Genomic DNA, 17,084 nt, shown 5'->3' with positions numbered 1-17,084 from the left:
CCCTAGAGTGAGAGGCTCCCTCCATTCCCTGAAAAGTCTGAATTCTTCAAGGTCTGAACAGAGGGAAGAGAGAAAAGTACATAAACTTCCATGAGGGCAGGAATCATATTTCTCCGTTTCCCAAAGATAACATCCATCACATGATAGGCCTCCAGTGAACTTGCTAATGGAGGAAGGAATGAGCCTGAGGGAAACCCAGTTCATCTATTCTTTCAAGAATAAGTCAGTGGCCAGGCGCAGTAGCTCACACCTGTAATCCCAGCACTTTGGGAGGCTGAGGTGGGTGGATCGCTTGAGCCCAGGGGTTCAAGACCAGCCTGGCCAACATGGTGAAACCCTGTCTCTACAAAATATACAAAAATTAACTTTATGTGTGGCATGCACTTGTAGTCTCAGCTCAAGAGGCTGAGGCAGGAGGATCGCTTGAGCCTGGAAGGTGGGGATTGCAGTGAGCAGAGATAGCACCACTGCACTCCAGCCTGGAAGACAGAGTGAGATCCGGTCTCAAAAAATAAAGTGCACATTCAGACTCCTACTAAATGCCCTAAATGCCCTCCTGGGTCCCAGCATCACCTTCAGTTTTACTGTTAGCGTCACCATCAGTTTTTGTTGTCATCTTCTTTACAACAGCAGCTGTTACCAACACAGTAACTTCACAGCAACTCCCTGAGGCAGGTTCTATTATTTACTCCATTTGACAGAACGGGGGAAACTGAGGCTCAGAGAAGTCAAGCCACTTCATCTCCAGAGTCTGTATCTTCAGAGTGTGTGTACTGGGAACACACAGAGAAGTCTGTCCTCTCTTTCCAGGGGTGTCTCTGAGGCAGGGGAATAGGGTCTGGGGGGCAGGGAACCTAAGGCCTATTCATACTGACTTCTTAGAACTAAATTAAAAGGAAAACTCCAACTTTCCACACCCAAGTAACAAAAGAACCAGAGGCTACTCCCTTTGCAACCCCCCGCTTTTTCTGCATGGCAGATGAAAAATTGAAAGTACCTCTGATTGGTCCCCTCCTGCAACCGATGAGGTTGGTTGCAGGCCAAGTCTTCATTTGCATAGGAGTGTAACTTTGTAACTTCACTTTAGCCTCTGATTGGTCACTTTTCTGAACCAACCAGACTGATTGCATGCCACGACTTCACTTACATAGAGTGTACACCAAGAAACCAATAGGAAACCACCAGAGAGTATCTAAACCCTGGAAAATTCTGTAACTGGGTGCTTGAGCTGCTTGCTCAGGCCTGTTCTCACCCTGTGGAGTGTGTTTTCATTTTCAATAAATCTCTGCTTTTGTTGCTTCATTCTTTCTTTGCTTTGTTTGTGTGTTTTGTCCAATTCTTTATTCAAAGCGCCAAGAACCTGGACACCCTCCACTAGTAACATTTCCAGCCTTGCTGGGGAGGGGAGGCTCATGTTCACAGAACCACCAGGTCACATGGGAGCATAGGAGCAAGCCCATGAGAGTTGGGCTCCCCAAAGATGGAAAACTCGTTGTCAACTGGAGTGACTTGGAAGGCTTCCCAGAGAGGAGCTGAGGGATGGGTCGGTGAGCGGGGGAGTGGAGAAAGTGGTGAGGAGATCTGCTTATTTGGGTGCAAGGAGAAAGTAGGAGTGAAAGTAGAGAGGTAGCTTGGAGTCAGAACCTGGGAAGCCTTGAGAGCCTGGTGACGGTGGACTTTGAGAAAATCAGTGTGGAGAGGAAAGGCCAGATGCTGTCGCAGTGGAGAGCCCACAGATGGAGGTGCAGGAACAGAAGGGAGGGCAGAGGCTTGCTGGCCAATGGGATACAGGCAGGGAGGGAGAGGAACAAGTCAACCTGAATGATGGAGCCTGACGCTGGTGACTGGGGAGGTCATAGGCATCCTAAACTTAACAAGGCCACCGTGGGATCCTCTCCACCCTCCTGGGATCTGCTGCTCCCTCGGTGTAGCCCTCCCCTGCAAAGGAACCATGTGCACTTGACTGCCGGAGTCCTGCCTGGGAGTGACTGTTGTTCACTTTTCACCTTCTGGCAGTGGAGCTTGGATATGAGACTTACAGGATGAGTCTGGGGTCAGACTTTTAAAATGTTGTCCATGAAATGACCACTTAAGGAAGTCCTGTTTCACTCTCGGTAAATCCCAAATTAAGAAAAAATACAGGCACATGCATTGGTTATTCACCATCCTAAAGGATGACCAATGTAACACCTCACGTTTCCTTAAAGATCTTTTCCTTTCGTGGCTTTGAAAATGATGCGATTTGCAGGAAACCTTTTCAGGCTGTCACAGGATGACACAGAGGTTACAAAGCAGACCCTTGAATCAGACTGCCTGGATTCAGACCCCATGCTCCCCTCTGATTCATGGGACTTTGCCAAGTTACTTAACCTCTATTTCCTCATTGGCAAAATAGAGACTGCAGCTCCTGCCTCGTAGGCTCCCCTGAAGACCCAATGTAGTCATCATGCTTAGAAGAGGAACCACCGATGAAAGGTGGGGGCCCTCTGGAAACAAGTCTTTCACTCCAGATGTGAAGAGAGAGAGACCAAGCAGAGACCCAAACAGAAAAGGACTGTATGGTGGGGAGATGTGTTGGGGGAGGGCAGGGGCCTGTGAACAGATCTGGAGGTGCTAGTGTCTGAGAAATCTGGGCTTTGCTGGCTTGGTGCTAGTTCTGGGAGTGAAGTGCAACTGGATGTAGGGGTTCCCTGCTCACGCAGCACCTGGAGGTCATCGGCTCCACTGGGGCCAGTACTGGCAGCCCGCCTCATTGCCCCGGCCCCCACACCTGGGTTTGCAACCTTGAGCCATTTAAGTGTCCAGTGAGGAAGCCACCACCCCTACCCTCTGCACCCTGTGGTGATCCACCAGGGCTGAGGCTCCTGAGCAAGCGAACACTACGCGGTGAGATCTCTGGCAACCCCAGGCTAGGCACATGAAGTTGGCTATTTTCTGAATGATAGCAGGGGTTATTCAAAGAACTCTTAATACCACGTAAAAACTGCCTTGAAACGTGAACCCGGGAGGCGGAGCTTGCAGTGAGCCAAGATCTTGCCACTGCACTCCAGCCTGGGCGACAGAGCAAGACTCCGTCTCAAACAAAAAAAAAAAACAAAACAAACTGCCTTGAAAAACTCAGTAGAAGAGAAAAATACAGTAGACTGTACAAGTGTGCTCTGCAGAAGCAGATAGTAGTTTAAAATATTTTGCAATTCTGGCATGAGTGGGAAGATGTCAGAAAAGAAGACAGGGAGCTAGAGGCGAGGCCGTGCCACAGGGGAAGGGGGCTGGGAGAAGGACTCTTGGACTGCAGGGTCCCTTCTGCCACTGGTCAGACAGACACACCCTGGAATGGAGATGATCAACCAGCTCCCCACCCACCAGCGGGGGTGTCCAGGGAGAACATGCCTGCCTGTGAAGGAGCTCTGTGGACTCTAAAATTCTCCCAAGCTTGGTGACATCATCTGAGCACCTGAAGCATCCTCCAGTGACAGAAATGTTTGGAAGAAGGAAAACAAACCAGGTTTGTATCAGAGTGTGGCTGCTCTCCTATTCTGATATTGGACCTTCCCAACTGATGGGGCTGGGGATTCACTTTCCATCATCTGGAAGGGAAGCAAACTTAGACCAGAACAGCGCATCCCAGGAGCCACATTTTTCTTATTGCCTGGTTTATAATTTCCTCTCAGTTTGGGTCCTATTTTTTGAAGCTCCTTTCCGAAAGCTGAATTTCTTAATCTGCTCACTTCAAAGGGAGATGCCCTGGTCTTGAGGTGCTAAGGCAAAGGAAGCTGCTTCTGCCATTCTGTGGTGGACCCCATGGTGAGGACCGTCAAGCCCAGTGCTTTCTCCCCTGCAGGTTGTCTAGGTGTGGGCAGGAGTGGGAGAGGTCAAGATCTAGAACCATACAGGGACTAGGGACCAAAAGATTTTCCTGAGCCAGTCACCCTGCCAGGGGTCAGAAATTTAAGCCCTGCCCCACCACGTCCCCTTGTCTGCTGTCCCCAGACTGAAGACAGAAGAGGCACAGAGGGTGACAGCTGGAGGGGGATTCTGAGGAGGGCGGCTGAGCACCCCCAGCAGTCAGAGCTGGGTCACGCACTTCCTAAGTTGTAGGATACCAGGCCAGCTAGGTTTCTCCAGGCACAGCCTGTGAGTAAATGAGACTCTTTTTCTTTTTTTTTTTTTTTTATACTTTAAGTTTTAGGGTACATGTGCACAATGTGCCGGTTTGTTACATATGTATACACGTGCCATGTTGGTGTGCTGCACCCATTAACTTGTCATTTAACATTAGGTATATCTCCTAATGCTACGCATCCCCCCTCCCCCCACCCCACAACAGGCCCCAATGTGTGATGTTCCCCTTCCTGTGTCCATGAGTTCTCATTGTTCAATTCCCACCTATGAGTGAGAACATGCAATGTTTGGTTTTTTGTCCTTGCGATAGTTTGCTGAGAACGATGGTTTCCAGCTTCATCCATGTCCCTACAAAGGACATGAACTCATCATTTTTTTATGGCTGCATAGTATTCCATGGTGTATATGTGCCACATTTTCTCAATCCAGTCTATCATTGTTGGACATTTGGCTTGGTTCCAAGTCTTTGCTATTGTGAATAGTGCCGCAATACACATACGTGTGCATGTGTCTTTATAGCAGCATGATTTATAATCCTTTGGGTATATACCCAGTAATGGGATGGCTGGGTCAAATGGTATTTCTAGTTCTAGATCCCTGAGGAATCGCCACACTGTCTTCCACAATGGTTGAACTAGTTTACAGTCCCACCAACAGTGTAAAAGTGTTCCTATTTCTCCACATCCTCTCCAGCACCTGTTGTTTCCTGACTTTTTAATGATGGCCATTCTAACTGGTGTGAGATGGTATCTCATTGTGGTTTTGATTTGCATTTCTCTGATGGCCAGTGATGATGAGCATTTTTTCATGTGTTTTTTGGCTGCATAGATGTCTTCTTTTGAGAAGTGTTTGTTCGTATCCTTCACCCACTTTTTGATGGGGTTGTTTTTTTCTTGTAAATTTGTTTGAGTTCTTTGTAGATTCTGGATATTAGCCCTTTGTCAGATGAGTAGATTGCAAAAATTTCCTCCCATTCTGTAGGTTGCCTGTTCACTCTGATGGTAGTTTCTTTTGCTGTGCAGAAGCTCTTTAGTTTATGAGATTCTTTAAAACACTTAGGCAGGCTTTTGTCACTTGGTGTTAACTGTATACATTGCCACTACTTTAATTGGTTTCGTGTCTGGAATGAGGGACTGAAATGGAAGTGAGTCTCAGGGGAGCAGTCCTGGCACTCAGATGGCTTGTCATATTTCTTTTTTAATCTACTGTTCTTTTCCTTAAGGCAAGGGAGGTAATCTAATTATCTTCTGAAGAAAAACTCATGCGGCATTATGCTGACTTGAGCAGCTCTCAGAACATAGCCCCGAGTGTGGATGGAGGGCAATGTGGTGGGGCCGTGGGATGTGGGTGTACCTGCAAGCTTTCCTGCTCAGAATCGAGGAGACTTTCTGGAGAGAGAGACTTTCTGACTTTTCTCAGGCCATAGGCCTGAGAGCAAAGGAGGATGTCTAAATGGGCCCTGACATCAGAAAACAGAATTCGAGTCCCACCCTGGCTGTGTGACTTTGCATCAGTCATTTGCTCTGTCTGAGCCTGTCTTCTCAGTTGCAAAACGAAATTAATTTTATCTGAGTTGCTGTGAGGACTGAATGAGATCATGTGCACAGAGCCCATCCATCCCCAGGCTTGGTGCATGGTGAGCACCCACTAACTGACAGCTGTTACTATCATGAGCCTTCTGAGAGTACCATCTGCAGGGTGGGGTTCATTCTTGGAAGAGCTGACCCAACCTCCCCTTGGGCTGGGAAGGCCCTGCATGGAAATGACTCACCCTTATGTTGTCAACCACAGGGAGAGGAGTTATTTTAAAACCCTCCTATACAACACAATGCACAGCAGGTGCCCCTGAGGTGCCTCTTCCCTAAATTGTGGCAATTAATCTTGCAGGAGGTGCTGGTGGGGGCAGCCACTCACTGCTTCTTGGGCTGTGCATGGCTTGGCTGGCTGCAGTAGGGAACTCTGAAGAGCCCTGGCAGCGCTCTGAGCCAGGGCTGCATCAACCTCTTTCCTCCAAAGAGCAAGGCTCAGAATCTGAGCTGGGTTCCAGAAGTTGCACAGCTTGTCCTTCCTTTACTTTTTATTCTCTAAAAACAATGGGTACAAATATATGGATAGAGTAAAAACTATGTAAAAACTATATCCAGGGAAATTCATGTCTATCTATTATCTTTCTAGCTATCATCTATCTATTTATGATCAATTACCTATCTATGGAAATTTATCATCTATCGTCTATTAATATCTATTTATGTCTGCATCAATTATCCGTCATCTATTATTTATCTATAGCTATTTATACCTATCTACCTCTCTATTGTCTACCTGTATCATCTATATATCTATTGATCTATCTACATCTAGCTGTCATCTATTTACCATCTATCAATCATCTATCTATACCTACCTGTAGCTATACCTGTCTACCTATATGTAGAGTGTATCATCCCTCTGTTAATCATCCATCTGTGATCTTTCTCTATCACCAATATTTGTCTACCATCTATCTTTCTAAACTCTATACAAGTAGGACAATATTTTTCACCATCCTGTACCTTGCCATTTCACTTAATACATTATAGACCCCTTTTGGTTTAGTGGATGTACATCTACTTTTTAAAAATAGTTGCTTAATATTCCCTCATCTAGCTGCATTACGAATTCTTTAACCAGGTCACTATTGATGGGCATTCAGGTTGTTTCAAGTATTTTGTTATTACAAATTATCTTGTGGTAAAAATACTACTGCATGCATCTTGACATCCTGTGTAAGAATAAAGGGCAAATTCCTTGCAGTGGAATTGTTGGTTCAAAGGAGATGTGGATTTTAAATTCTGATACACATTGTCAAACAGTTTTTGCTTTTTTCTTAAAGACTGTCCTTATTTATATAACCACCCAAAGTATTCTCAGGCCAAATGCTCACCTTATCTTTTAAACATGGTGAATTCTCTGTCTACCAGCCTGGATGGCAGACATCTCCGTGAGGCTAAACCCCATCAGGGCAGCCAGCACTGCCAGTTTATGGGACTTTTATGGACACCCCTGCTCATATCTTCGCATCATTGTGTTCTCGTTTATGTTTTATTTATGTTACCAAACACAAGCAGTCTTGTATCTTGTCTCTGTCACAGATTTTATTCACTTTCTTGGCATTTCTCGCAGGGTTTTATTAGTCATTTCTTGTTCCAGCTCCTAAATTTTCTATCACCTGCATCCCAGGGATTTGGTTGCATTCCGAAGATGATTAGAATATGAACGGATGGTGGTAGGAGGACCCTGCAGGTCCCCAGGGGCGCTCGCTGTGGCTCTGTCTCCTACTTCTGCTTGATGATTCTAGGAGTGTTCTAGTCCCGCCCCTCCCCATGGGCCTTGTACCATCTGTGCTGACAGCTGGGGTTCATTTCTCCGGGAATGAACTTGGGGATTTCTGCAAAGGCTGTCCTGAGAAGCCCAGAGCCAGGTGAGCTGCTAGAATCTAGGCTTTTGTCATACCTTTAAAACACCAGGCCAAGGTCCAAATGTTCACACAAACTTTTCATCCAAACCAACTTGGGGATTCTGTGGAATCATTCTAAACTTGGTCATTTGAAAGCAGGGCCAGGAAGCAAGACAATAGGAAAGCCCAGCTAAAAGAAAAATCACAAGAGAATAAAAGCGTGTCCTGCAGAATTTCAAGTGAAATACAGGCTTCTGTCTTACAGCAAGCAAGGTCCTCTTGCTGTTTCAGGGACTGTTAGTTGCGTACTGAAGCAAACAACAGTGGCAATATTAATTACTGTGTTTTATGTCTTAACATTTTCCCTTAAAAGTTCCTGGCAGTGATAAGGATGCCAGAGATGATAACTTCCTCAGGAAAATGAGGGAGTCATATTTTGAGTAGCCACCTTCACCATTCTAATTCATGGCCTCATGTGATGTTAAGTGATTCTTCTTGGCCAGGCACTGAGCTAGATGCTGGAAACAAGAACCACCACCTCATTCTAAGTCTTTATCTTTTATCAAAATACTATTTATAAGTCTATAGAAATCATTCAGTACAAATATGATGGTAACTAGGAATCCACCAACCCTGTCCTCTGATTATAACATTGCATTTTGAGAACATAATATAAATGTCAGGTGTGGGGTGAAGCCCAGTGCTGTCTCCCCCGCAGACTCCTACACTACACCCTGCTGCCTTTTGCTGCTCATAAATGAGCAGAAGGTTGAGTCTGAAATAGTGGCTCTCAAGCAAGGGTGATTTTGCCTAGGCTCAGAGGACCCTTGGCAATGTCTAGAGATAGCTTTGACCACAAAGTGTAGATGGGGGGCTACGAAAGGATGCTGCTAAACATCAACAATGTATAAGATCTGACAAGCCCATCCACCTAAAATATAATTATCTGGCCCCGAGTGTCAACAGTACCAAGGTTCAGAAACCATGGTCTGGAAGTATTTGTGGCAGCCACACTTAGTCCTTATGATCTGCTGTCAAGAAAACCCAATGTTTTGACACGGGATTTCTACATGTTTGCAGATTTCAGGAGGGTTTTCCGGTGAATGGGATAAAAGAAAAAGACACCACAATGATTTTTTTTTTAAAAAAGAAAACAATGTTTATTAGGATATTCTGGGGTGAGAGGATGGCCAAAGGGACTATGTACATTCTGTAGTGCTTGAGCAATAGGCTAACAGAAAATTCGAACATCACAAAACCACTTCCAAAGTCCATATTGCAAAACTTGTACTTTTACAGGAGATATTCTTCCAAGGGTGTTGGCAATAAAGGCTGTTGCAAAACAAACAGCTGTGTGAGGAAGCCGTGTGGGAGTGACCCCAGGAGAATGCTCCGGTGTCCTCTGGAAAGCAGATACACAGGACGATGAGACAAATGTGTCATCTTCTACCAGTGGGAAGCTCAGTAAACACACAATAGAACATGGAGACCCGCCCGAAGCCTAACTGGAGACTTCTCAACGAAGCTCAGTCGACCCCTCACCCCTGTTCTGAGGAGACTGGGTGTCTGAACCCCTCACTCGGAAAGGAATTCTAAAAATACCCTAAAAATCAGCAGACTTCTTCTACTCTACTGTACTATAAACCTGCATGAAACAGAACGAACATAAGCTGAAACATACCCTCGGGTTAAGAGTGAAAAATGCAACACCATCCAAAAGAGTCCAAGAAAAAAATCCCTCAACCTAAATCTCAAACAGCTTCTCAGCAGGAGTTGGATTAAACTGAGAAAATAATTTCAATATCAAGGGATAATGCACACAAGACGGGAAAACTCTTTAAAGCAAACTCTGCAGTGAAAAGTGTTTCCCCCACTCCCCTGGGCGAGGGAAGGGAGAAGAAGATAGATAATGAGGAGAACTATAAGGCCCTGGATTCCGGTTTCTGAAACTGTTTTTTTCAACCCTTGGAGGACAATCAGCTCTTTCTGAATCCAGAAAAGCACATCAGAAATGCCCAATGACAGTAAGTCCACAGCCAAATATGGCAGGGCAAACTGATTTGGTTCTGCGATTTCCATTCTCCTTCTCCACATCTGAGAAATGCCTTCAGCTACAGCTAAAAAATAATAATAATTAAAAAAAAAAAACAAATTCCAGATCAAGCATGCTTGGCACACCAGGAAGCTAATGCTGGATCATATAGCCCTCCAATCATTGTGTGTGTGTGTGTGACACAGAGAGAGAACCACGCTTTATTGGCGGAGACTTATGTGCCAGTGAACTGAGAAGGCCCAGGGTACCTTCACCTGCACTGCCACAGTCACCCGGTCTGGCCCCAGGTAATCAACCTTTACTGATTTTCCACAGCCCTGGTTCCCTATACTCAGGACATCCACTGGATTTTCTAATTCTTCCTCCTACTTCACTCTAGTCTTAGGATCTGTGTTATGCTTGCAGGCGCCAGGGGTCAATGTGCACATTCGAAGTTTTGCTCCTTTGAGCACTGCTGTTTGCTTTCCTCAGCTAAAGCAGCTCTGGCATCTCCTATTCCCACCTGCACCATGGCTGGTACCTGACAGTTGTGACTTCCCCACCGCTGTGCCTACCTGGCCAAGCTCATGGCCCTCTGAGGCCCAGAGGAGTGGCCGCCCAAGTGCTCAGAGGTGGCCTTTGAGGCTCAGGATGAAGGTGGGTGCATTTGCCTTCTCTATCATGGAAGAGCTGGATTTGCCATTGTTTGCATGTGGCCCAGGACTTACCCCCTGGGAGACTGAGTCTAAGTTTCATGAATGATTTGTAAAGAGAATACAGCGTCTCCGAAGGACATGAAATGGAAGGATTCTGCCAATCTGGAAAGGATGGGTGTTTCCCAAAGCTGCTGTCAGAGGGCCCTGTGTTCTCAAGTTCACCTCCAAATGCTGGTTCATTCCGTCAGAGTACTCACTCAGTAAACGTGCTGACTTGATAAGCATTTGATGATGCTTCTCAGGATACTGATGGAGAAGTTGTCACCCCTGGGATGCGTCTGGGATCGGGGGAGTGGTCTACCTTTCTTGTCAGCATCCTGTGCTTGAGGCAGATTAAAATCTCAGCGGACTAACTGGCGAATTTCCCACAAAGTCTACCCCCATTTTGGGCTCTGTCCTTTCTGGCAGATGCGAGCCTGTTGGGAGAGATGCTAGGTTCTCGCCTCTCAGCAGGAAATGCCATGGGCAGATTTAAAGTCACTTGGATCCCAATGCTTTCTCAGACCCTTTGTCCCAGGTCACCCTCAAAAACCTCAGGAGGACACGTTCAGAGTCAACACAGCCCAATGCCAGGAATACGATGCCAACAGGCCAGTTCTTGCTACTGTATGACAGAATAAAGCCCTTAAATGTCAAGGTTTTTCATTCAACCAGTTTCTGAGTACCTACTATGGGTCATGCTTTCTGCTGAAGAAGCCTGGGTGTGAGCAGCAAGAGATGTTCAAACTAAGTAAGAGGCTAAAGATCTCTGGCCAGTCTCCTGGCGCCCTACAAAACAAAATTGGGGATTGGTAAGAAAGCCTAGCCTGAGATGAAGAGAAAAAAATCAGAGAAAACCTTCTACTGATGCCGGTGCTGGGCTTTGCAGCTGCCCTGGAGCAAAAATTAACTCCCCATGGCAGTGGGACAAGATGCTGATATTGGCACCTGCCAGAGGCAGACAGCCGAAGTCGCAGCTGTGCTGGTCAAATGAGCTTGGAGACCTTAGGGGGCTGAGACCTCAACGACTATTAGCAGGCTGTGGTTCTCTGCAGGCAGTTTATTGGAATAGGGTTTGTGGGCCTTCTCCACCCCTCTGGGCTGGGTCTCAGAACAATCAGAAGTGCAGGTGGCACATTCTGCTGAATACCACCCCTGCATTGTCTCTGGGAGGGAGGAGAAGCTCATCAGAAACACTGGGAGCAACAAAGGGTTTCTTGGCAAGGATAAGACCATCCCCAATCCCAAAGCTAAGAAGAGGGAGCTCAGAGGAGAGTTAGCTGGAGGAACTTCGTATTTGGGGATTAGCATCATCTTCAGATCATCTGGCTCCTGAGAGCGGCTTCTCTGTCTTAAAATATTTGTTGGAACAAAAATTAATTTGGGTCGAACTAAATTTAGAGTGATTACGATGAAGAATTGGGGAGGGCAATACTTAGGCAATAAAGAACAAGGTGGTGCCGGGAGGCCTGAATAAGAACAGTGAAAGAGAGCTGAATCAGCCAATATCCTGATATAAATGAAATGTCCTACAGAATACATCCCAGGACAAAGGGAGGGGCAAAACACAGATTTAAGGCCTCTGCAGTGAGAATATTTTTCAGAGATCCAGCCCCCACAAAGAATTCTAGACAACAGACTTAAAACAAATGGTCACTTGAGAAGCAGAGCTGTGTCAAAGTCAAGAGGTGTCAGATATACACTTGAGATATCTATCTTAGGGATGAGAGAAAAATGTAGCTTCTAAGGGTATCCAACCAAATCCCCACTTGTTTTATTTTAGAATTTCTAATAAGAAATTCCTTCCTCTGTCATTCAGATATTATTAATAGCTCTGGCTTCCTGTCTCTAAAGAACTTCTGCCTGATTCAAGGAACTCTGTTTTGTTAGAAGGTTCCTATTCTGATCAGTAAGGAATATCAGCGGACTCTCTGATCCATTCACCCTTGGAACATGGCCCACTGTTGCACCTTGATTTTGCCTTATCTCTCCAACTCTCCAAGCTCAGATGGGCCTTCTGCTGTCACTGAGCCCAGGCCAGTGGTAATTCATTCCTGCCTGTTGTCATCGCTTTTAGGTCGTTCTTGAAAAGATGGGTGTCACATAGTCTGATTTGCTTTATCAAAGAGCAGAGGCAAGAGCAACACAGATCATGGGGGTATGAATCCAGGAGATCATCAACAGCCTCGAAAGAGAATTAGAACATGTGAATTCATTTAAACAGCGCTTTTCTGGTCCACAGTTTATTGATTCAAATACATCGTGCATGTCTAACTGCATGAATGAAAATTTATTTTCCAAAAGACAGCTCCTTTGAGGCCACAATTTTGTAAATAACAACAGAATTCTGAGAAAAGAATTTGCTAATTATATAAACTCCCACTGCTCTTACATCTCTTTTCCCAGGCACTTTACATGGACTCCAAAATGCTTTGGCTCTCCCACTCTCCTAGTACAGCAGATGGAGTGCTTGGGAGTGTCTGATTTAGAGACAAGAAGGCAAGAGGGAGATGGGCGGCAGCTAGAAGCGGCCTATCCTCAGAGTGTATGCCATATAGGAAGTGTCTGAATATGGACCAAATCAAAGGCTGGGGCAGCTCTGGGGGAGCCCTGTCCGGTGTTTGAGGAACTTGAAGACACAACTTCTAAGACATTCTTACTACAGCACAAAAGGGTGTTAAAAAAAAAAAAAGAAATGGAAACCACACTCCTATCACATTCTAGATCGTTTGCTATACTTCATGAAAAATAACCTGTTAATCTCAACTTATATTTTTTTTATTACAGACTTGAAAAAAATCAGGTATGGAAAAATAAATATGTAATTGGCATTCTCAATTCCTTCTCTATATTGTTGTGCACTTCTTCCTTCATGTGCTCTATTAAAAAGACACTCGAGCATATATCAGTCAAAAATATTCAACATCAAAGTGGAATGAAATGAATGTGCTTCTAATCAGTGTGGCAATACTGCCTTTATTCCCCCTCTATTTCTCTCTGAAATAAGTAGGGCATGGCTAGATGTAATGAGGGAGTCATGGTCTGCAAGGACCCTAGTTACTGTTTGGTTTCATCAAAATCAACTGCAATGTTATACTTCCCGCAAGACACCCAAACCTCAGCAGATAACCCCTGTCTTCAGTGGCACCCCAAATGCCCGGACTGAAGGACAGGAAGTAGTGAATCATTTTTGCTTTTAAGCACGCCAAGAATAAATGAGTCAGGTAAATGATTTAAATCATTGTGCTCCAGTTATGGGGCAAATGATGGTGTTTTAGGGTCACCGTGTCAAACTAAGATCACACTGAATGGCAGAAACCTTGCTTGGCTTGCTTTGATAAGAATCTCTCCAACGTGTTGTCCCTGAACAAGATGCTTCCCCTTATTTATTTAATCAGCAACTGATTTTCAAATTGAGGACTTGGTAACTTGAATATGCTTTTATCACTGAAGAAAAATGAGATATTTGTTGGTGACGGATGAGGCTTTTCAAAATTTAATTTATATATTGCCTACCCATGCATTCTTCAATGAAGGCTTGCCCTTGTTAGCACTGAAACTCCCATTTCCTCTTTGGTCATCTGAAGCTAATTAGAGCTGCTGTTACTGCAGAAGTCATCAATAGCTTTCTATAGCGGATCACATAGAATCAGATCCCTATGCAATTAGTCCAGTGTAGATATACAGAGATACCTTAATGGAAACAAAATATACTCTGTAAGACATATGTGCTCATAGATAACTGGCATTCCAAATATTTTGACACATTTAATGTATTTATTCAAAGTAAGAGTCAGTCTTTATAGAACTTTTCACTAATTAAATACAGTTGGGTGTCTGCTGAATTTCCCTTGAAAACATTTTGAAGTGAAAAAAGTCAGTACTGAGTACTGTACATTTGTGTTGATTAACATTTGGACACAAATGTACTTTGAACACCAATAGAGCTGAAAGACTATGCCTTTATCTTGGATTTCATAGATTTCCCCTTCCCCCCAGTGAATTATCTTACAAGGCAAACACCAGCAGGCAAAGGGGATCTGTAGAAATGTGCACCCTGGTTTCCTCCTCCATCTCCTCTACCAACGTGGGAAGAAAGCCAATGCTCCCCAGCACTTTCTCAAGGTAGAATCCCCTCCTTTTTACTTAATGTTGGAGAAAAGTGGCCACCAGTACACGATCATTGTAGATTCGGAATCTCACCATCTAAACCAAACTTCAAAAGTGCACTTTCGGATCTACTTAGTTAAGAAAGAGAATAATGGAAGATGATATGTGGTTAGCAAAGCCAGATGCCTTATCACCAGGGTCCTGTTCTGCTGATCTGTGCCAACCAACTCATCTCACCAAACCTAATGTCAACCCTCTTGATCCACAAACCTTCCTTCTTTTCTAACATGGTCTGCAGTCTGTCACGGAGGACATGAAACAAGATGCAGGCAGATCCTTGATGACCTTCAGACCAAACTGCCCCAAACAGTGGCCAAGACATTGCAGTCAGGAGTAAACACAATCCTTGGGAAAAGAACTGTGCATCCCAGCATGGAAACCTGCCCATGCCACCGTGTCCCAATCAAAACTGCCTTTGTCAGATAACCTGAAAACCAAGGTACTGGATTGTGTCATGACAAGAGTGCCATGACATGCTGCAGAACATTTACAAGCAGGCACCAATGCCCTCCACAGGTATGCACACTTGCACTTCGAGCAATGATAAAAAGACAATGCTTGTCTGCTCTGCTTCCTCCTGCCTGTCCACGGTCACGTGATGCAGAACTTTCTGCTACAGCACGAGGCTTCTCAGAGTCTGCTTTTGAAGAGCTGTATTTGTGAAGTTCATATCAGAGCGAACACTACTTATGTGGGGAAACAAGCTCTGTGTATTTTGTATTAAACCATCAGTAAAAAAATGAGACAATATCATTACTTTCAAAATATAGAAAGCCAATAGTTGAAATCATTTAGTAGTAAAATTTTTTTCTACATATAACCTCATATGTGTAAAGAGTATTAGAGTGACGTTTCAGCTATATTGGACTCTTGTTAGGTAAAGGGCTTCTCACTCAGGTAAGGCTTAGGATTAGGAGAGAGTCGTTCAGGGATTGAGGTACTGATTTGGCACACTCATTCCCCACTCTCTATTTTGACTGAAAGACAGATACTATATTTGGATGTGATGGGTGTTTTTTCTTTTGTACAAGAGTGCAGAACTGTTTACAGTACATAAACATCAGCGTGGAAAATGCTAGTACATATAGAAAGGTGAACATCAGTACCAGCTGTTTCCACAAAGCCCACTCTTGGTAAGAATCTTCTTTGTGGCAAGAAAGCTTGGCATCAGTGTAGGCTGAAATTTATATCATTAGAAATCAATGTCATTAGAGGAGATATGGGAGTTACCTTAGAAATATTAACTCCTTCTCTAGCTAGGAAAGGCCAGAAGTAAAACTGTTAAAATCATTATCATCATCATCGAAAACGCAGCCCCAGTTTGCTTTACAGCCCAATTTACAAACTGTCCCTTTAAAATACAGCATATCCCAAAGCCTTCTGAGTTTGGAATGGAGCACTGCATCAGGTTTTTCACAGAAGCCCCGAAGGATCACAAGAAGCTTTCTTAAAAGAAAAAAAAAATGTTCCAGTTGAATGGAACTGTTTCTCAACTGAGCTCCTAAAACTGGAATTTCAGCTATACAAGAGAACAGGAAACAGATAACTTGGTTTTTGTCTTTTTACATGTCCATATCGTATTTTTTTTAATGCAGCTATGATGTTTCTGCTAAAGATAAAGATAATAGGGTGGACAGAGCGGTTACCACCAGAACCAGCAGCGGGCTCAGACCACAGCTTGGAGGAGCAGCCATTGATTTTGTGGTTATGTGGCTGGAAGCACCGAGACCTTCTTTTTCATAATTACCCTGTAAGAAAGAATGGTTTCATTATCATCCACTGCACGTCTTCATTCTACCACAGTATACTTTACACTCTCTCTCCCCCCGCCTCCCCACTGGCTGACCCACTCACCAAAGCTGACCAAGATTTTACCACTGAGACTTAAATTCACTGACTTGTAGTTTTATGGGAAGAAACCATGAACCTGGGTTAGAACCAGAATCTTTTGATGAAGTGTCTGGCCAATGCTTACTGCTTGCTCTTCCATTAGGGATTATTAAATTCATTTTGGGGGAAGATATCTGAGTTCAGGTACCCCTGCCATTCTTTACCCCTCTCTCCAGGGTTCCATATTGCACAGGTAACTGACAGCATTGGAGACAGGTAGAGCAGCCTCTCCCTGCATGAGCCAGTTCAATCCCAGATTTTATAGATGAGGAGGTGGAGAGAGCACGAGCTTGCCCTGCTCGTCGCTGGGAGAAGCAAACCAGAACTCCGGCTTCTGGATTCCCAGCCAGCACAGCTGTCCTTCCCCAGGACAGAGTCCTCTATCCCTGTCACCAGCACCTGCCTAATCCCATAATGCCACCCTCCTACACAAGGAACCACACACAGCAGAATTATCAGTCTCCTCACCTGTAAACTGGGTAAACTGGAGAGAGGAAGGTACCTGCTCTAATCTATCCATGGGGGCCTGTGGAGGTCAGAGGCACCACAGATAGAGAACATCGGGGGAGCAGTGAGATTTGCTATGTATCTTCTCTGTGCTGGATGATTTTACATGACTGTGATCACAAAGAGGCTCAGGGCCCTGGAACACTTGTATTAATCCTTGGACAAAGATCCCGGGTCCCATGCTTACTTCCAACTTTGTGAACTGGAATTCAAAGTCTTCACCTTGCTCAAA

At 44.7% G+C, this 17,084-nt stretch overlaps 1 protein-coding gene across 3 annotated transcripts in view; it reads right to left on the bottom strand.

Moving 5' to 3' along the window:
- Positions 1-8,691: 8,691 nt before the first annotated feature.
- Positions 8,692-17,084, bottom strand: part of GFRA1 (GDNF family receptor alpha 1) — a 219,800-nt gene continuing 211,407 nt past the window's right edge. For 2 of the 3 annotated variants that reach the window (XM_003254986.4, XM_030806568.1), the window contains exon 11: positions 8,692-16,203. In XM_003254986.4, coding sequence (XP_003255034.1) covers positions 16,051-16,203 — 153 coding nt within the window. In that variant the 3' untranslated portion in view covers positions 8,692-16,050. The remainder of the gene's footprint in view (positions 16,204-17,084) is intronic. The other variant, XM_030806573.1, reaches the window with a different exon arrangement.

The sequence above is a fragment of the Nomascus leucogenys genome, chromosome 3 (genome assembly GCF_006542625.1).
Source record: "Nomascus leucogenys isolate Asia chromosome 3, Asia_NLE_v1, whole genome shotgun sequence".
Classification (NCBI taxonomy): Eukaryota; Metazoa; Chordata; class Mammalia; order Primates; family Hylobatidae; genus Nomascus; species Nomascus leucogenys.
The sequence above is the reverse complement of the archived record's forward strand: the minus strand, read 5'-3'. Positions and strand labels throughout refer to the sequence as shown.